A 22,347-nucleotide genomic window follows, 5' to 3' on the forward strand; every position below is an offset into this window, starting at 1 on the left:
CATAGCCAGACACTAGATGACAACAGGAAAATCAAGAAATGTTGTTGCCATCCCTGATTTTTTGCAGTTCAGGCATTGTAAGATTATGCTATAACTTTCACAGCTTTCTGAAAGACACTCCCCACCCCACCAACACCCTCCCCACACGTCTATGTATGCGTACCTGCAGGGCTTTTTTTCTCATAGAACGCTCAGAACGGCGTTCCGGCACCTTTTTTTTTTTGAAAAAAAAAAAAGAAGCAGTTCTCTCTATTGGCTTTCCTAAGCCTATTGCAGGGTTAGGCAACCTTGGCTCTTTTTTATGACTTGTGGACTTCAACTCCCAGAAATCCTGAGCCAGCCACGCTGAGGGGAAAGGGAGAGGTTTCCAAGCTGAGCCAGGCTGGCTCAGGAATTCTGGGAGTTGAAGTCCATGAGTCATAAAAGAGCCAAGGTTGCCTGCACTAGAGGAGGACATTAAAATTATTTACAGGGTTACTTCTTTAGGAACTAAACTTTTAGAATCTAAAGCAGCTAATTCAAAAAAGCCAACAGGAAAGAACCTCAGATTTTTAATCTGCTTCTGTCTTTTGGAAGGTAAAATTAGATAACAAAATAATCTATTTCCTATGTTAACATCTCTGCAATGATGATTTCATAAAGGTAACAGGACAGAAATGAGAAACATTTTTCTCAATGTGATACGTCTAATTTAGCTGATGCTAGAAAAAAATAGTATCTTTTGTACTATTTTGTACTCTTGAAAACTATTTTGAATCTAACCATCTATTACAACTAAACCACTTTAAATTAAACAATTCTTAAGAATGAAATATTCTTAATTTGGACTTTACTTTTACTGTTTGGACTGCTGTGTGTTTTGAAAAATAGATTATTTAGAATCTAGTTATGTTGCACTTCAGTCTTTAAATAATTAACCTAGTATATACATAACAATATATGATGTTTTCCATGGTGAGCTTAACATCAATAACAACATTTATTAAAAAGGCTAAAATAATTTCTGGTGGTATTATCTGTACATTAAAATTTTGTTTAGTCACAGTCTTTCACTTTTCACATTCTGGAAAAGCAGTGGTCATGTATTCTAGCAAAAGATGTTACATATGTGCATAAGTGTAGTCAGTAGCATATGCCTTTTTAAAAATATCAAACATGCAAAGAAACAAAAATAAGTCCAAAATATCTGTATTACATCCAGAAATGCCAACTTTGCAACCAATATTTCTCATCCATAACTATGGCACCCTAAGGATACCTGCATACATGCAAATGCTTCTCTGGGATCAGTAACGCAGCAGGGATTGCTTTTTCCTTCCAGTAACATATACCTAAAACCAGTTTATTGCATTTGGCAATTGTACTAAAAAAAAAAATCTCATTGTCAACCAATATAATTCATTTAATTTGAAATCAAGTGAAAAATTGATTTAAATTATTTTATTAAAACAAATTAATGGCAATTCTTTTATAAGAAGTTGCCTCAAACAAAATGAGTTTGACATGCCTGCTCTAGATAGTTGAATGCTCCAAAATAAATTGTAGACCAGGCGTGTACATGCAGCCTGCCAAACACCCTTGGACAGAGCAGACTTTTTTTTAAAAAAAGTAATAAAATCACCACCACTGCCATGAAAGTCATGTTGCCTAGTGTCTCCATGGCTTACCATGACCATGAGCTCCAACACTGTAGATGCTCCTCTAGTCACCAAATCATTGATTAGCCCACCAGCATTCCTTTGCAGACCACAAAGATTTTTAATTTATCAGTGTGGGCCTTTCCCTTCTATAAGTTGCACAGACCTCTTCAAGATTTTCCTCTTGCCTTTCCGAGTTAACTCCTTGGTCTGTCATTGAGCAAGAATTGACTTTGTAGGGAAGCATATTATCATTTGATGTATATTTAACATATGTTCTACCTTTATTTACCGATTATATAATATTTGTATGCAATCCACATGGTGAGGTTTGGGGCAACTTACAACAGAAAAAAATATATTTTTAAAATCATAAGATTAAAACATAAAAGCAGGGCTTTTTTTCTCATTGAACGCTCTGAATGGCGTTCCGGCACCTTTTTTTCGCACACAAAAAAAGAGCTTTTGCACAAGCTATGCTACTCCCTCCCTCCCACAAGCTATGCTACTTGAAAGCCAATAGGAATTGCTGTTGAGAGTGCCAAAAGACCTGGCTGGCAAACGTTGCACTGGAAAGTTGTCTGCAGCAAAGGTGAGTTGGCAGGAAGTTTGCATCCCTCCCTGCTGCCCAACTACACCATTTCAACTAGGTAAGTAAGAGAGGACAAGGAGTGGGAGGTGGGTTCTGCGGAGTCCATGTGCACTCCTTCCTTGTGCTCACCCGTGTCAGCCAGGCTGGTGGCCTACCCGGTGCTGGACCTGCGTCACCATCGCCTCGCCCTGCGTGGCTAAGTGGCTGCCCTGCATTGCTTGGCCCGCACCGCCTCCGCCCCGCGCAGTCCCGCCGTATAGAGCGGGCCCCGCTGCTCCCACTGCACCAGCTCCAGACCCAGGGGACAGCCCGCTGCCAACAACCCTCACGCCTGTGACCGCAGCAGCGCTGACCCCCCCACCCCCCGCCCGCCAAGATGAGAGTTCCGGCACCTTTTGTTTTAGAAAAAAAGCCCTGCGTACCTGTATGTGTATGTATGCATGTATGTAAATAAATGAAACACATCTAGAGGGTTATTTGTGCTCATTTTCAGATTTGACTTCCTGAAATCCCATTTTCTACTAATCTTTCACCTTTTTCTATGTATATTCAACATACCAGTCTGAGCTGGGGTTCAAAGGCTACTGAAACAGTGTCAAAAGGACAGTTAGGAATGAGGCCAGCATTCAGGAGGCAAATGTGAGAATATGGGATTAGAGGGAGTGGAAAAAATAGTTCCAAGATCATATGGTTCTAATCTGCTTTGCAGTCTTAACTGCAATGTTCTTGTAATTAAAAAAAATGTTGCCATTCTTAGTTTTTATGTGTTAACGATATCAAGTGTCAGCAGAATTTACTTAACAAGTTTCTTTGCTCGTGTTATTTCTTACAACAGACGTGTGAAAAGATACAAATCTGTTTTAACCTTGACTTTTAATTTATTCTGTTTGATAGGTGTTATTAGCATGTTCCCATTATCAAATGCTATTCATGTATACACAATAATTATCAAAAGAAATATGAAGAAAACATCTGTCATCCTAATAACTAATACTTGTCTTTTACATACACATTATTAATAGCATTGTTCTTATTCATTTCTTTTTAATGTCTTGAGAAAACCTGATAATTTGCTTGAATATGTGCATCATTATAACAAACTTGAAGAAACGCTGGGGTTCTGTAAATGCTGAGGAGTTTATTTCCACACCACATGGTCTCAAGAAACTCTTAAAACAAGACCAGTTACAATTTAGTATGCCCCAAGTTCTCAGTGCTTTTCCCCAAAGAAGGGATTTTTTTAACAGACACTGTACATATTCAGTTGAACTATTTGACAGCCATTTAAAAACTCTTTTGTACAATCAATGCAAGAATACCAACATTAAAAGTACAGTACAGATAAATTCACAATCATATATCAGTGAAAGAGATTGAGATCTAGACAGTGAGAGTACTGAAGCATCGTGTACATGCACTAAAGTGCTAACAATCTAAAGACATGCAGATCTTGAGTGTGTGTTTACTGTACAGCTCACTTCCACTCTTCCTCCTCCTATTTCTAAACATTTTATATTCTCTATATTCCCTTCTAATTTAAGATAACTTTAGTCAACCAGTTCAAGGGTTTCCTTCACTAACAACATTTTCTGCTTCAGTTATGCTAAAGCACCTTTATGATTTTTTTAAAAAAAATGAAACCAAAATGAATAAAATTAAGAATCTGATATTAAACCAAGGAGGCAGAAAAAATAGCCAAATAACCTAAATCTGAACAGTGCAAACATATTACAAGGCAGTCAGCAGTTAAGAGAGCAAGAAAGAGAACAGATTCACTCTCTTTGAAACAAAATTTATTTATTTAAAATCTTACCTTTATCTGTATAATTTTTAGATTCTTTTAGTTAATATACTGTGTGTAGAAAAGATGGTGGCAAAAATAGTTTTCTGAGCTATGAAAAAATAAGTTATTAACAGGCACATTAGCTGTTTCATTCTAGAAACATCAGGGTTTCTCTAGTTGTATACTAAGAAGCTGCATTCTAGAACATTCTTTGAACACTGGAGCTTCTCACTGACAGAGACTGGCCATGATAATGGATCCATCATACAAAAGATAGCAAATTATGATGTGATAATTCATGCAGGTTTGTGTCATTGGTTTGAATTCTCTAATAGCAGTTCCTGGTTTACATAGTCTTCTGAAGTGAGGCAGTAGGAGAATGTAAGGCCCATCGGGAAGGTGGGCGCTGATTTGCTGGTCTTTCAGGTCTGGAGAAGCAGGATTCTAAGGATGGAGCCAGTGCAGAACAAGGTAGTTCCTTTATTGTGAGAAAAATGAAAAAGAACAATTTTACTAATTCATACAGTACACAAGGGAGGAAAACAGTATTTAAATATGTACATGTATAATTTGAGAAAAGAAGCATTTTTTGGATATTGTTTTGAAATGTTCAGTCTGTTCCACTTAGAGTCAATAAGAATAAAATGAATGAAGAGTTGTATGTAGTAAAGGAATCTGTAACCCTTTAAATTGTCATAATCTTCAACTCTTAACAGTCCCAGTTAGCAGAAATAATGTTAATAAGATGCTGGGAGCTGTACATCAGCAATCTCTAGATGACCATAGCTTAAAGGTAAAAAGGTAAAGGTTCCCCTGCACATGCGTGCTAGTCGTTTCCAACTCTAGGTGCTCATCTCCGTTTCAAAGCCGAAGAGCCAGCGCTTGTCCAAGGACGTCTCTGTGGTCATGTGGCCGGCATGACTAGACGCCAAAGGCGCATGGAACGCTGTTACCTTCCCACTGTAGTGGACCCTATTTTTCTACTTGCATTTTTACGTGCTTTCGAACTGCTAGGTTGGCAGAAGCTGGGACGAGTAACAGGCACTCACTCTGTTACCATAGCTTACATGGTCTTAAATGATTTGATAATCATTCATTTACATTCTATAACCACATAAACAAGACAAGACAATGGTAAAATCCAGTCCTGTCCACAAGATTGAAGAACAGTGTCATAGTTGTACAGCAGGGATCTCCAACACCTGGGGACCAGCACCGGATTGCAGCATGACAGCATGCAAAACCAAGTCCCCTCTGGTCCATGGAAAAACCTTTCTCCCTGGTTGGGGGCTGCTGCTGTATATGTCACCAATTCTGTGAACCCCATCAGTCAAGGATTTTTGGCTGATGGAGTCCAGGAGAAGAGCCTTTTCTGCCATGTTTCCTCTCTGGAACATCGTAGCACCTAAGGTGTGAGCCACACCGACCCTTTTCACCTTCTGCCAGTTGGCCTGGGGCCCCATTCTGGAGATGGCTATTTGATTAGAAAAGATCCCACCTCTCTCCATGTATTTGCTGTTCCCTTCCTCTCCATCTTTTAATGCTTTTTATTTTTGTTTTTATTTAAATTTGTACTAGTTTTAATGTTAGTAAGCTCCCCAGAGTGGTCTCTAATGAGATGGATGGCACATAAATTTTATAAACCAACAAACAAATATCCTGGAAAATGATGCTCCCAATATATATATATATAGAGAGAGAGTTAGGTTATTTAAGAATTACAATCTTTCAAATATTTTGTTGAAGAACAGACACAGAATTTAAAAGAGCAACAAGCTCTGATATACAGGTAGTCCTCAACTTACAACATTTCATTAAGTGACTGTTCGAAGTTACGACAACACTGAAAAAAGTGTATGACCATTTTTCACACTTATGACCATCACAGCATCCCCATAGTCATGTGATTTATATTCAGATGCTTGACATATGACTCAATATTTATGACCGTTGCAGTGTCCCAAGGTCATGTGATCACTTTTTTCAACCTTCTGACAAGCAAAGTCAATGGGGAAACCAGATTCACTTAACAACCGGGTTACTAATTTAACAACTGCAGTGACTCAGTTAACAAATGTGGTGAGAAAAAACCGTAAAATGGGGCAAAACTTGCTTAACAAATTTCTCACTTAGCAACATAAATTTTGGGCTCAATTGTGGTCGTACGTTGAGGACTATCTGTATCACTGGTCATCATCACTAATTTAAAATGCACTTAAATAAACCACTGCTAATCAACACGTACTACTAATAGAATTTAGTGCCATTTTTGGATTTTTTAACTAAACAGCTCCAGACTGCTTCAAGTTGGATTCTTAGCTGTATAAATTTGCTCTGCAACATGAGTCTATTAAAGGATGAAACAGGAAAACTAAATGTAATGAAGGTTATTCAATTATTAAATTATATTAGCACAATATTAAGACCTACTTTTGTTTTAAAAATGCAATATTTTACAGTGGCTATTTATATTTCAGAGCTGATAATGATTGTTAACAAGGATTAAGTTTTCACACAGAATAGACTGTTTTGCGCACAGTGTGCTGCAATGTAAAAAAAAGTTCAGAGGTGTAAAATTATAAAAGCAGAATTTCAAAGCCCTTGAGCTTCTCCCTTAAAAATCTAAAAGGAAAAAAGTGTTGGATTTGCTGAGATAAAGAGGTGTGTTCACAAAGTTCTAGTTGTTTTGCAGGTGAGAGTGACATGTACAGTATACTCAGTAAGATAAAAATGTACACAGCAACATATAAAATAGAATCTTTTAACATACAGGTAGGATTATGGAATGGCAAGTGCCAAAAACACAAGTTAAATAAAGCGATGGATCTTTTCTACTATGCTATAAATATGGAACAAAGAAGGAACAAAGATTACAAGAAATGGTAGTTGATAATGTGATTTGAAAGAGACCAAATGCTATCCTAACTCATTCATTCAAAGAGAAGTCCCATCAAAATTCAACATGTTCATGCAGCTCCATACAGAATGGTACACAGGAGAAAGCCCATACGGAAGCAAAAGATGTTAAGAAATGAAGTAAGTGAAAACTGTTGTACTTATGCTGCTGTCTTTAAACTACTTCAAGGATCAGGTGTTTTTACAGAGACAAAAAACATTCAAACACTTTGTGAACAATGTCTGAAAATGAGCAGGAAAGATGGTATATAATTCTGACATGTATGCTATATTTCCCTGAAGCTGCTAGTGTTGGGAGAGTCAAACTTTCAACAAGAGCTAAAAATATAGTAATCAGTCAAGATCTCTTTACCAATATCTAAAAGTAGGAATAGCAGGAAAGAAATGGAGCCAGATTTTTTTTTAACAAATCGATAGACCTTTTGTTTAGAAGCTTTCCAAGAAACAATGAAGATAAGAATACAGCCACCTACGCATTTCTAAGGCATTCATGGTTGCTGTATCAAGTGCTATTCTGTGGCTCATTTCCTGACTGCTTCTTCCTTTATTCTTGATAATTGATCCTAAAATGCTGAAGCTACCATATCTTGGGGTGGGTGGAGGTATTTTTGAGACAATGTTGATGGGTGATTGCCTGGGCTAGTCACTGCAGTTTTCAGATTTCAGAAACCATTTGCCAGTGCCTCCTTCCTGGAAGTGAGAACGTGTTCCTGGCCCAAGATCACTCAGCTGATTTTGCGCGTAAGTCAGGACTAGAACCGCAGTCTGATTTCTAGCCCATTGCTTTAACCACTACACAAAACTGGCTCTCACTACACAAAATTGACTCTCAGAGGCTATCTACCAGTTCAATGTTTTTGTTGTTAATTTTAAGGTTGGTTGTGGGTATTCTTTACTTTTGTTCCTTGATCTTTAGTACTAGGAGTGGCAGATCCCTTGCATTTTCAGCCTTTAGAGCAGGGCCATTAGCATAGTTTAGGTCAATGATGTTTCTTCCTCCAGTTTTTAAAACATGCTAAGCTTCCAATTCAGTTTCCCAACATATAGGTTGAATAAATATGGAGCAAATATATAATTTTGTCTCACTTCTTTATCAATCTGGAACCAGTATATTTTGCCATTTTCTATCTGTACTATGGTTTTGGGGTGTGTATAGGTTTCAAAAGAGGACAATGAGATATTCTGGGATTACCATTTTTCTGAGCGTATTCCATAGCTTAATGTGATCAACACAAGGCCTTTCTGTAATCAATGAGGCACATACAGCACTGACTTGTTTTTGATATTCTTGGCTTTTTCAGTTATCCAGTATATCTCAGCAATAATGTCTTGTTTTCCTCAGTTTTTTCTAAAGCCAGCTTGAATATTTGGCATCTCCTTTCTCATGTGGGTTTCTAACCTGTGTTGGTTGATCTTAAGTATTATTTTATTAGCACATGAAATTAAGGTTATTAATTATACTGTGCACATTAGATTGGAAGTAATCAGTACATTCTCCTCTTCCTTCACTTACGTTTCCTAAGCCATACAACTACATTTCCCCCCTTAATATTTTCAATTTTGGTATTCAGACTTTAATCATAAAGAGGGCATCTTGCTTCCGTATTATGTTTATTTTAAACTGAATTCATCATAAACTTCAACAACCTCTTCTTCTTCTGTATCAGTGGTTGGATTATAAAATTGGTTAACTGTAATATTAAAGGCTGGACTACCACCTGACCTGAGAGGCACTCATTTAATATTTTCTGTCCATGTAGGTTTATCGATAAAAGTACAGACGTGATTTACCATTGCCTTTTCCCATGCAGTATGAATTAATTCCTTTGCTGTTGTCACCAAAGTGATCATCTGCCGCCTGCATCTTCCTATATTGCTGTTGTTCAGTATAAGTGCTTGCTGCTTTAACTGGGCAGCTGGGAGGGCCTTCACCCTTTGGAGGACCCTACTGGGAATGTATACTCTTTGCATATGGTCCTGGTGTTCTTGTCTCATACCTCCCAGGAACACCTTCCCTGCTCCACCATGAGACAGCACAGAGGGACTTCAGGGGAAGTTGACAGGCATACTGGCCTGTAATTTGAATGTGCTTTTGTGCCTTCTGTCTAGTTTAGATACAGTATGTTATACATTTTAAGTATTATAAAGTTCTTCTATCCTTCACGCTTTTAATTAGACATAGTTTCAACTGAACTCTGTGACGTAAATATAAGACTGTATGACTGACTGTGAGTAAAAGCATGTGTAGGCTATTCATTTGGTCTTCCCCATTTACATTTTCAAGATTACAAACTATGCTTCTTTCAATGTATTAATAATATGCATAACTGGATTTACTAGAAACATTTGGGATTGGTTTCTTCTGTGAACTGGAACTCTGGAAAAGTTTCCAGGTCTCAGCTCTTGGATTCCATATGTTTGTGCATATTCTTATAATGAAATAAGGTAATGAGATAATGATGTCATCCATTTTTGTTATATGACTTGCTTTATTTCTATTTAACATAAATATGTTAAGTCTATCTATTGAAAGCATTTGCAATGATGAAATTAAGATGATGTAATGGAAATAATCCCATAAACAAAATGGAAACTTGAATGTCTTTTTGGTCCTTAAATATTAAATATACAGAACCTCTGATTCTTGCCATTTTACTTCTAACCTTTTGACTTCTAGAACTGACTTTTACAGAGTTTGATCCTATAAAATGAATTTAGTAAATAGTAAAGTATAGCATTGTGTCTATAGCTGGTGATTTGCAGTGATTTGAAACTGCAAATCACCTTAGTGGGTGCAAAAATGATTGTGAAATACAAAACAGCAAAGATAAAACATATTCCTTTGAACATTTAATATGGCTATTATGGGCAGAACCCTAAATCTAGCATATTTGTGAAAATCATGTTCCATGGAATGAATCTGGTTTAAGATGAAACACTCAGATTTAGTGATTTTAGAGCAATCATATAAATAATGATCGATAAGAACTATTTTGAAGACAATTCAGGACTCAAATGTTTGCTGGCCATTTCAAATCCAATGCCGCTTCTTGCTTATATCAGGAATGCTGTTGCTTATGCACTTTATACTTTTCCATCGAGTAAAAGTTGTTTGTTTTTTCTTCTTCTTTTAAAACAAAGACTTTTGGAAACAAAGGTAGGAAAGACTTACAGTACTGAGGCAGGCAAGGTTAGGGTCCCCAAGGGGCAGTTAGTAAGACAGTTTGGTTCTGGACACAGACAAGACAGGGGAAAAAAAAGCAAGCAGATTGGAATGAATATTTAAACAAGAAACTTTAAATCAGCATTGAAGCACTCTCCAAATTTAATATATTAGTACCTGTTTAAAAATGAGCAAGGCTAGAATATAGAAGAGGCAAACTGTTACTGGTAACTTTACATTTAGAAAACAAATGTAGACACACTCTAACTGGAGAGTATGATTGTAAACAGTACATTTAATTTTTAGAAACTGTTACAACTTTCATTTAAATCAGAATTCATTCCAAACGGGAAAGTTTCTTTTCTTCTCCCCCCATCTGCCCCTCCCCCCAAAATAAGGAATAGTGTATTGCATGGTACTATGTCTAGCAGACATGAATTTACCATTTTATTTTGGCATTTGAGTTCTATTTAGTAAAGAGAAAACAATATACTACCATATGCTATCCCTCTACAAATTATGCCAGAGGTTAAAACAGCCAAATCACGTTATTAGGAAGAAAAAAAACAGGGGAGAAAAAGAACACTACATCAGCTAGTCTTTTTGTCAGATAATATGACTTTCTTCAACTTTCTTCAGATTCTTCAAAATAAATTCTGATGACTGATTCTTTCTAGCTGAAACTGGAAAAATGTTTTTATTTAACCTAAGAATAAGAGATTCAGTGTTATCAGTATTGCAACTTAATACTTAGCTTAATACTTAGAATTTAAATGTAATGAAAGGATTGTCCGGCTACTTTTAAAACTGCAATTTAGTATCTAACTCTTGGCACATTAAAGAATACTCACTCCTAAGCATTTTATATGTCTACAGTATATCTATCATCATCATCATATCATTTTAGTCATTGTCTACCTACTGCAGGATGAAGGCCTCTTCCGCAGATCTAGATCTATGTCTGTCTATCTGTGCGTGTACACACACACACACACACACACACAAACACACACACACACCATATCTGCATTTCTCAGACATGCCTATGATTTATCAAGTATTACAGAATGTATGACTAACAAAGCATGGCTTTATTTTACAAGATTGCAGCCTAGAAATTCTCAATGGAAGCCACAGCTGTTACAACTTTTGCAGTAAGCGAATTCTGATTATAAATTTAATCACAAATAGCACTTTTTGAAAATATGCATTTTGACGCTGTATTTTTCAACGTTTGCATTTAAAAATTTACAGATTTGTAGAAAATGTAAGTTACTACAGCGAGAGTATATGGGAATAAACAAATGAAACTAGTAGGACATTGGCATTAACAAGACTTGTAAATAGGCTTATTAATACACTTAGTCATTATATTACTCAATCTAATAAATTGAAGGTTCTGAATGGATTTGCACTGTGCATGTTCAAAGTTTGGGTGGGCTTCTTGATATACAATTATCACTGGATTTACATTTGATGGCTGTGATCAGGAACACATTTACACTGTTGCAATTAATACCCCCAACTACCAACCTTTCTAAACTAGTCCTGTTTAATTATAGTTATCAGCACCTTGGCCACAATTGTATTTATTACTAAAATGTGCTTTATATGAGGCTCAACCTTGAGAAGTGTTTAGATATTGTATCTGGTGCAAAATGTGGTGGCTGCCAGGTTATAGGCTGCTACAAGATGCAGAGGTCAGTGGTGACATTTCTAAAAGAATTTTGCACTAGTTATCAATTTACTGATAGGTACATTTCAAGGTGCTAGTATAGCTTTCTAAAACCCAAAGTTTAAAGTCTGGTTTTCTGAGGTACCATGTGTCCCACAGTAAATCACCTCTCCAATCAGCAGAAGAGCCTCTGACTCTTGAATATATTCTCTAAGAAGGTTTATTTGGCTCACACATCTTAGAATTTAGTCAAATTGCATGAACAGCCAAGCTTTTAATTGTTCATAATGTTAATGTTTAATTTTCATTTTGCTTTTAATTATATTAACTTTATGTTTTGTACAACTTTAGTGTTGTAAATTAGCAGTGTTGGAATAAATAGAAATGTAGCATATATAAAAAATAAAATGCACATAGAAGAAAAATAATACACACTTAAGAGAAAGACCAATTGGAACCCATGATTCTTCTAAGAAAATATCCATAGAATTGTACTATAAATCAATTTGTGGGAAGCTGCTGTCATCTTGACAAGGTCCACTCAAAAACCATTATAACAAGAATTATAACTGCATTAAAAATAATCAGCTGTGCTTTTCCCTCTATTTACGACAATTTGATAAATGTTCAGGGAATTTGTAAATATAAAAGCCTTTTGTTTTTATAAGGATTTATTTTTGAAGTTGATAAAGGTAGTCAGCCTTTAGTGCACAGAAACATCAAATACTTCTAACACAAAATTAAATATACATTAATCTAATAGTGCAAATTAGAGGTATTTTCTATTATTATTCATTAAAGACTAGCTTTATACACTTCAAAAATAAATATAATAAACTGAGAGCCATGTATCCTATCTACAGTAGTGAAGCTCCTCTTCCTCCATTCCTAAATCTAAACATTTTTATCTGGAAAAGGACATTTTACTCTGCCAGAATATGCCAATTTTGTTGAGTACCTCTTAATTATGTGACCTGGAAGCAGTTCATTTGCATTTTCTTTCTCCACATTTGTCTATATTACCTAAACCAGTTTCAGTGTACTACTGTTTGAATTCCGCACTATAGAAATATTAATGGTTTGGAAAACTAAATTAGCAAATATACAGTATGTAACCTCATGTTAAATTCTTCTACATTTTAGGCAGTGATTCCTTGTAGCTAAGTTATCTTAGGATGAAGTAAAATAGCGGCAGTGTGATAGCTAAAAAACATTTCTTGAATGCTATATTAAACTTTTCTGAACTTCGGATCTTCTAGATATGTTAAACTTCACTTCCCATAATCTTCTCCTCATTTCTCATCATCCTATTTGCCCTCTCCTATTCGTAATGAGTGTTAATAATAAAAATGGGGAATTAAAATATAAAGCACGTAAAGGATATTATTAGGTAGGAAACTCTGCAAGAATTAAATGTTTAAACTATATAGATATTAATACACAACCTTCAGTTATTCTGTTATTCTAACTGAATTCTAACCATACCAACTAGACATATCATTTTTCTGTGAAAGATGTTTGAAGTTGGACTAATAGAAACTGAAATTGCAATAGTGGCAATATGTATGTATGTATGTATGTATGTATGTATGTATGTATGTATGTATGTGTCTGTCTATCTATCCATCCATCCATTGATTTATTTGCTATCTTCCCGATAGAACGATTACCAGCATATATAGTCTTGTGAAAAGGTATTCATTTGTTTTTCTAATTTGCTAATTTTTTTTATGTATCATTGCAATTGATTGTTTTCAGAGCTTTATGTAGAAAAGCCTGATGAAAAACACCACCAGATAGCAGGTTTTACAAAATTTATTTTCAGGAGAGCATGGTTTCAAACTGTATAGTGAGGGCTTCATTATCCCAATAATGAAAATCAAAGATATTAGATTTATAAACATAAATCACTCCTGATTGTTCAATGAGCTAATAATAATTACCCTAGTTAGCCCTGTAATTGAACTGATTAAATCAAAGAATAATTATTTTCCGTATTGATGAATTCCTTTTTTATTAAATAAATGAAACAAGCACCAACCTTTAGCGTTATCTGTTCAGTAACAGTTATTTTGTGCTTCATTAGGGCCCACACAAAGCTCTGATAATATTCAATGGCAAAGAAATGCAAAAATTCCAAAATATTTTTATCACAGAATTACATTCATTTTAGAAATCCAACTTCAAATGTACTGCGACTTATCATATAAAAATACTATGTCTTCAAAACTCCATTTGAAAAGTAATGATGTTATCAAGTTCTTCAAAAATTCACAATATACATAATAGCAAACAATCTATTTTTGAGTCAAAATAATGTAAGTATATGTATTAAACAGCACTTACAAACTACATGAACATTTCTAATTTGTTTTATTATTATAAGGATAAAACATATTACCTCAATGGATCCTGGTTCAACTTTGACTATTTCTTTTGTGTGTTGATTTTCATTGCTAAGACTTGGAGGGGTAGATGAAGCTAAGGCATTCTCTATAAATTTCTTGTTCAGGATTCTGGCAGCGTTTTCTGTTAGCATGTATCCTGGAGGAGTAGATAAATCTTGCCTGGTACTTGTAATTTCACCCGTTTCATCTTTTTGTGGTTCTGTACTCAAACGAAGAGGACTGGGTGACCTGCCACGCATACTTGTGCACATATCTTGCATAGACCCAAGTTCTGGCCTGGGTTCTGCTGATCTTGACCGGCTGCTGGAACTGGAGCATCTTTGGAAAGTATCATAAGTTATAGGGGTATGGTCAATGATATTGAACAGACTTGAGAGGCCATCATTTATTGTAGTATGAACTGGACTCTCTCTTGTAGTGGTAGATCTGGCCCAAGCAGATTCACTAAATCCTTTCTGAGGTGTGCTTGGTAATATCCGGTTAATTGGCTGATCTGTTTTGGAACAAACTTTTTTCTGTAATTTTGGAGAGCCATATTTTGGAGAGCAACATGTCCGTTCATATTTTCCCTGGACCTTTTCAATAGCAGTAACTACTTGCCTGCTTCTTAAACTTCTTGATGGTGATGAAACAGGTGTAGAGCCCCCCTTTGGTGTCAGACATTTATGTGGACTACTAGTGATCGCACGCAAAGTATCTGTCTGTAAGCCCACATTGATAGTTTGAGTAGTCTGGGTCCCCATTGTTCTCATTCCATTAGTTTGACAAGCTGTGTCTCTGAATTGAAGATCTGTTGAGCTCGAATGTATTGCATTTCTGACAGAAAAAGCTACCTCTTTCATATCATCACTCATGTTTTTGGACAGCTCCAGATTGTGCAAGGATGAGGCAAAACCCACTGTAGTACAGATAGGATGTTCAATAGGATGAAGGCCAGTTTCTAGGAAATCATTATGATGTTTGGAGAGGTCACAGGACCATCTTCCAAGCACTTCTGATGAAGCACTTTTTATCTCACCCACATTTCCTTTAGCTTTGGTCACGGGAAACAAAAAGTCTGCCTCAGGCTGATTTTTCCCTTCACTGCCAGGGACAAGTGAGTTATCAAACCTGCGAACCAATGGTGGACTATGGAAGACTCTAACTCCTATTTTTTCTGTGACAATGTGACTTCTTGGTGACTGTTTCTGGCAATGTTCAGGACTCGTCATTGTGTTAGTTGTCATAGTAACACTTGTGGTAAGGTACCATGAAGATGGCTGGAATGGATCTGGAACAGAATTATTTCCTGCCTTTCCCATCTCTGTCCTTTCTGCCCATGTATCTGAAGGCCTTTCTAAAGCTCCACTCTGGCTTCTGGTAGTGTTGTAATCCCAATTTTTGTTAAATTCCTCTATGTATTTCAAATCATCAGGAGATAATGGAGGGGTTGTATCTTCTTTGGTGTTAGGGGATGGTATAGTCTTTTCAGGAAGAAAGGGAGAAATGTCCATCAAACGCTTGAACTCTGACATGGAGGAAACTGACATTGCCCTGAAGGAAGGAAGGAAGGAAGGAAGGAAGGAAGGAAGGAAGGAAGGAAGGAAGGAAGGAAGGAAGGAAAGGAAGGAAAGAAATCATATTAAAATCCTTTAAAAGATACTGGTTCATTCCTACTTTAAACTGCAATTTCATTTTAAGCACTGAATGTTTGTGCACAACAAAAATACACAGCTATCAAACAACTGCCATGGAAAGATTCTAAAAGTAATTTTCAAATAGATCTGAAGTCACTGCATACAAAGGTAAATGTGTTAATACATTACAGAGTTTATTTGGGATTTCTTTCTTTCATCTTTACTCACCTTTGCAGATTTCCCTTCTGCATTTCTTCTTCCTGGAAGTAAAATTAAGAATTAATTTTGGATCTTGCATATATGTATGTCAGTGGCTGTGTTTGCATTAGTTTTTTTAATTGTTCGAATATATGAAAATCCTTTGAAGAATGTATCAAAATTCTTTCTACATAATGGCTTCTGAGAGGATTTTGAAGCCCTAATAGTTCACATAGAAAAATGTAAAGAATTCTAGACAATTACAGAATTTGTAATTCTTTAATTCAATATCATCAGGGAGGGGGGAGGATGCAAAAGACTTCATTATTTTAAGGGATCATGACACCACAAATTTGAAATAACCCATCAAAACACATTTGGGGCTTCATTAGTATTAATAACATAATGCCTCTTTTAAAAAATGCATGATGTAAGAACAGCATCTTTTTTCTATCTTTTGTTTCAAAGGAAATTCAATAACACACTATCACAGCAATACTATGAGTGACAATAATACATTCTCTATGAATAAAGAATGCCCTTTCCCCAAATTAAAAAAATCCCACAACATTTCTCTTTCAGCAAAACACCCGACACTGAAAGTAGGACTTCTTCTGGTGCTGTAAAATAATTGGTCAGAATAATTCTTGGATATTTAATCTTAAATTTGGGTAGAAAATATAGCACTTTTTTGAAAAGGTTTACTGGATGGCATGACTAGATTCCAAGTAAAATCTAGCTGACTGACAACTTTAATATGGTTGGAGATATAACCAAGTCAGCAATGATTTTTATGCTTATAATTAATCAGTTACAAATTCTGAAGCCTAATGAACCAAACTGAATTACAAACTGCCAACCTCTGTAAAGCTTCATACATACAGACAATCTGACCATTTTTTTGTCAGTGGACAGAAGGACTAGCCTAATGGTTCTCACATATTTTGGTCCCAGGACCCTTTTATTTTCTTAAAAATGACTGAGGACCGCAAAGTGTGCAGGTTATATCTATCAATGTTTACTGTTTTAAAATTGAGAAATTTTAAAATATTCATTTATTTAACCTTGCCAACCCATTGAAAGAGTCCTGGAGATCCCTTGAGGACTACTGGACTAGACCAATAAGATGCACTGCCTTATAAGAAAACAGTCTGAAAAGATCTGTAAGAGCACACAGAAGGTCAACAGAAGAATAATTACATTTGTGACAAAAAGGTTGTTTAGTTCAAAAACAAAGTCAGCTTCTTTACATTCATTTTAGCCAGGAGAGATAGCTTTAATGAAAGGCAGCTCAAGACACAGTACCCAGTACAAGGTCACCATTCTACCAGGAAGTTTAGGCTGATAGCCTTACTGTTCGGTTTACTGTGTATGGCTAGTACTGGAATTTCCCACCACTTAAGTACTATTTATTTTGGGACCTTGAGAATATGACAGTGAAATTGACAAGTAATGGTATATAGATGCCAGCATGGACTCCTATAGATCATGCAAAAATGCAAAATAACAATTTTCTTGTGGGCAATTTTTAAAATTATGTCAACATCTATATTTCTACTCCAAAACTGGTGATCTACAAAAATATAGCATACGTATATATCCCATTGAATGTTCTTTTTCTCTTCCAGTGGAATTCACTACAAGCCAGGAATGGAAATATAAGAAAAGAACTGGATCACCCTGTCAGTGTTCCTCATGGAGAACTTTCCTATCTTGTGAAGAACATTTTGTCCTGGTACTTTGATAGGTAAGATTTTCAAGTCCATGGAAGGGCTTATATTTCCCATAGAATGGCAAGTTCCTCTAAAGAAAGATCCATCTAATTTTCTCCAAATTAGAATTCCCTTCCCCTAATTTCTCTTGGTATGCTGAAATTTGCCTTAAAATGATTCAGGAAATTCTTCACATTTTAACATTTGTTTTTGTTTGTGATATGTGCATGTGTTTGTACAAATACACACACACACACACACACACACACATCTCTATTGGGAAACCCTTTACTCTAATTTAGGTTATTTGCCTATGGGTGCAAATACCCAAATAAATAAAATAAATATTCAAACATTAATATACATTAAGGATATCCACAAGAACAGGCTGCCGAGAGAACAATATTAAGAAGGTGTAATGTTATGTTAACATTACACTAAATTTCCCATTATTTGCATAGTTTCGCTACTGTGTTTTAGAAATATTATTTGACTATGTTACTACTTTGTTTTTGTATAGTGCTTATGCTTTACACACTCTTGATTTTGATTTCAGTTCACAGTAAGTAATAAAGATCAGGATGAAGATGCCACTGGTTTATAAACTATAGGCATTTGATGAAAATATTTGTCATGATAGCGGTATTAATTACCATGTAATTGATAGCATAAAAGTCAAGCCACATTACCTCATTTACACAAGTTAAGAACCTCTCTTGTTCCACTTTGTGAGATTGTGGTTCATCAGAATCATCTGGAGAATCGAGGGACAAGGTGTCTAGAAATAGGTTTTCTGTGGCAGTGCATCTGTCACTTTCCTTCAGTTTAGACAGTGATCGATCTTCAAATTGCATGGTTTCTGAATCAGAATAGGACCTTGATCCCAATGGATGAGGCACATGATGGTTCCCTTGATGTGAAAATGAATGAAAGGCAGTTTCTTTTGAATCAGAAAGGATGCTGTCCCCCCTTGGTAGATTTACTTTCGGAGGCTGAGAAAGAAATTAATAATGGACAAAATATTAATATAGAGTCTTAAGAATTCTTGAGAGAGAGACAGAAAGTATGCAAGGTCTTCCTCAATATTTCAGGCTACTTTTACCTTTTTTATATTAGCATTATTTATATGAAACTTATTGTACCCAGTCCAAATAAAGATAGAGAATAAAATTATACAGTGTCTAAATTAAAGTACTTGAATAAAAACTAGAAAGAATTGCACGACTATTATTGTATTAAAATGTCACTTTTCTATAGTTTATTTAGGATAAAAATTGGGAGGGGTGTAAAAATAATGTGGTTAAAAAGCCTAACAATGAATTCCTTTTTGCAGGCACTACTATCGCAGTTTGGATGGAAAATTAATCCTGGCAAAAGTATTCCATTTAGACTGTTATGTTTTCTATTCATAGTATGCAGGAACAAATGCCATGTATACCATATTGACTGGATATTGGACATCATTCCACTTGGAGTTTGTACCACCATGTTAGGAAAGTCAAACTCTTTCTAGATGGACACTGACATAGGGTGAGTCGTCTGACTAGTCTGAATTAAATACACTGAATTCACTGAATTTAAGACCCATGTAAGCATTTATTATTTGGCATTGAGTTTTATGTTTATATACGACAACCTGGAATAAGAAAAAGCACCTCTTCATAATTGGAGAATAACAAAAATGATCTGCAAAATGTGTAATACCTTGCAGTCACAGGTAGGATAAAATTAGATTTGATGTGTCTCAGGAGACACTATAACCATACATTTGAAAGAAAGAGAATAGTTTTATTCCTTTAAAATGTAGGTCAACAACCCATAAGCTAATACTACTACCGCAAATGAGTTACGCTTTGTATTTTTAGAAACGTTTCTTTTTTTCAGTAACCTGACTTAAATTGTTAGAAGTAAAATGATTAATGATTATGAATTTGTTTATTCAATTTCTATAGCTGCCCAACTCAACCAAGTGACTCTGTGAGGTTTACAAAAAAATATAAAAAAATCAATACAATTTAAAAAACACTAAAACAATTAAAAACCTCAACAAAATAAATAAGGACAGAATAACAGCTGTGATAATTAATCAACCAATAGTAAAGCCAAGTAATGGGTCCCTTAACATTATGATTATGCTCTTGGAATCTGTTGTTGTTGTTGTTGTCAGGGTCATTATCTGTTAGATTTGCTACATTCGGCCTTTTCTCTAGAAGCTCATGGGACTCTTACTTCATTTTATTCTTACACTTACAATCATGTGAAGTAGAGTGGTCTGAAAGTGAATGACTATCCTGGATCAACACCTTAATCACTACCTCATGTTGCCTGCCATTTGTTTTGAATATGAAGAATGGCTGCAGGACTTGGGTTTGGCTAGTCTAAAGAAAAGAAGAAATAGGGGAGACATGCTAGCAGTATTCCAATATTTGAGGGGCTGCCACCAAGAAGAGGGGGGTCACATTATTCATCAAAGCACCAGAGGGCAGGACAAGAAGCAATGGTTGGAAACTGATCAAAGAGAGAAGCAACCTGGAATTAAGGAGAAACTTCCTGACAGCGAGGACAACTAACCAGTGGAACAGCTTGCCTCCAGAAATCGTGGGTGCTCCATCACTGGAGGTTTCTAAGATGCTAGACAGTCACTTGTCTGAGATGATATAGGTGCTCCTGCTTGAGCAGAGGGCTGGACTAGAAGACCTCCAAGGTCCCTTCCAGCTCTATTCTGTTCTATTATCCTTTTTTTCCCCTTGTTCATAGCCACACACTGAATTCACAAATGAACTCCGTAAGTGTCATTTGGTTGTTAAAAAGATGCTGAATTACAGGAAATAATATATCTGAAACATCCAGCCCTACAAATGTTGTTTCATTGTTAATATATGTGCTAGTGTTAATATATGAGGAAAATTCCAGATTTCCAACTGCTATTCTGTAACTGATCCATCCATAGTCCAGTTTTCTTTACAGTTTTCTTACATGTTACTGGAAGATAAGCAAAGTATTACATTTTGGAGATAGGAAAAGTGAGCTAGTGGCAGAAAAGCATTTTTATTATGATTTTAAAAGCCAATAAGATATAAATTGATTTTGTAGTATTTTTACTGGAGTTAAGAAGTTATATTAATTTTAACTGTTATATTATTGGTCTAGAAATCTATATAACATTTATAAGTACAGTTTGTTTATAAAATAAAAGAGTAGTGATTAGGCACATGAATCTTTCAAGCCTTCTTGAACATTCATTATGAAAATCAGGAGCACAAAATCTAGTTTAAATAATTTATGGGCAGAAATTCAGGACAGAACTATCCTCTAAGTGAAAACATCTATTTGTGTAAAATAGCAATATATTGAAGAGCAATATATTATATCTGTAGGCAGGATAATTCATTCTTTCATATATTTTTGAAACTGGCTATCAGATATAAGATGGCTCAGTTATTTAGGAAGTTTCATCACTGAAATAAATAAGTACTTAGATTATAAGCACTTTAATGAGAATTAAACATTCTAATATTTCTTTGACTTTTTGTTATAAATGCTGGGAAATGCATAAAAAGATTTTCTTTGATGAATATGAATATCTTAAGCAGATCTACAGCAACATTACACATAACTATATTTGGGAACAAAGGAAACATTGCCTAAGATAAGGACTCATTACAAAAATATTTAAAGCAAACATTTCTGAGACTAAATTATGCATCTATAAAATGAAGGGGAAAAGTATCTAATAAAGTGAAGGCTAGTTCACGAAAGCTCATCCCACTGGTTAATTTTTAACATGGCAGAAGAGATTACAACTTTTGTTGCAAAAAGACTATCACGATTGCAAAATCCTATTTCTCCTGGTTCCATATACAGAGCCATAGAAACTTCAAAATACATTTGTCATCTCTTATAGCTGAACATCTGTAAGTACTTATGCTGGAGTTTACAATTAAGTTCCTGTTAAATTTTTTACTTGTGATGAGACAAACAAAACAGTATTTTTGACAGAAATGAAATAAAAAAGAAAAGAACTTTAATCTTCAGCAAATTTCCCAGGTACTAGTAAGGGTGCTTTTCATTTGTAGAAAGAGAGCTGCCTTAGTCTTCTATGGCAACAAACAAAAAGAAGTCTGGTAGCATCTTTTCTGATTAACACATTTTATTAAAGGCATAAACCTAATACTCCTTTGGATCACACATGATAATTTACCTGTTCTACTTTCCTGAGCAGATCCATTTTTTGCCTCTCCCACTCTCGCCGGTCTTTGTCAAGTTTTTCTAGAAGCTCTACTTTTTCTCTTTTCCAGTTTTTCTCATTGTGCTGAAATTGCCATTGCAAGTCCATTACTAATCGATGACTCTCCGCTAAGAGTTTCTTGTGTTCCTCTCTTTCTCTTTTGAAAGTTGTTGTGGCATCAAGGCCAGTTTGACTCTGTGCTTTTTCAGTCTTCCCTTCCAGCTGCAAATTAAAACAAAGCGTCCCAATGACACAATAGTTTTTCATAGAAATTAACAGGATTTGACATAAACTTTGACATTTAAAATATTTTGATTTGAAAAAAAACAACTATAAAATGACAACAATGTTTAACTTGTAGCTTAAGATTGCAATTCAATTAAAAATCTCATGGCTCAGAAAGTACATCAACTCTGCTG

At 35.4% G+C, this 22,347-nt stretch overlaps 1 protein-coding gene across 1 annotated transcript in view; it reads right to left on the reverse strand.

The window, feature by feature from the left end:
- Nucleotides 1-3,363: 3,363 nt before the first annotated feature.
- The window catches only part of MTCL1 (microtubule crosslinking factor 1), a 77,635-nt gene continuing 58,651 nt past the window's right edge, over nucleotides 3,364-22,347 (reverse strand). Inside the window, exons 11-15 of the mRNA XM_081325267.1 lie at nucleotides 21,902-22,150; nucleotides 18,390-18,692; nucleotides 16,019-16,050; nucleotides 14,168-15,707; nucleotides 3,364-4,490 (exon numbers count right to left, since the gene is read on the reverse strand). Of these exons, the coding sequence (XP_081181393.1) occupies nucleotides 4,359-4,490; nucleotides 14,168-15,707; nucleotides 16,019-16,050; nucleotides 18,390-18,692; nucleotides 21,902-22,150 (2,256 nt within the window). The 3' untranslated portion in view covers nucleotides 3,364-4,358. The remainder of the gene's footprint in view (nucleotides 4,491-14,167; nucleotides 15,708-16,018; nucleotides 16,051-18,389; nucleotides 18,693-21,901; nucleotides 22,151-22,347) is intronic.

Source organism: Vipera berus, assembly GCF_964194415.1.
Source record: "Vipera berus genome assembly, chromosome: 3".
Taxonomy (NCBI): Eukaryota; Metazoa; Chordata; class Lepidosauria; order Squamata; family Viperidae; genus Vipera; species Vipera berus.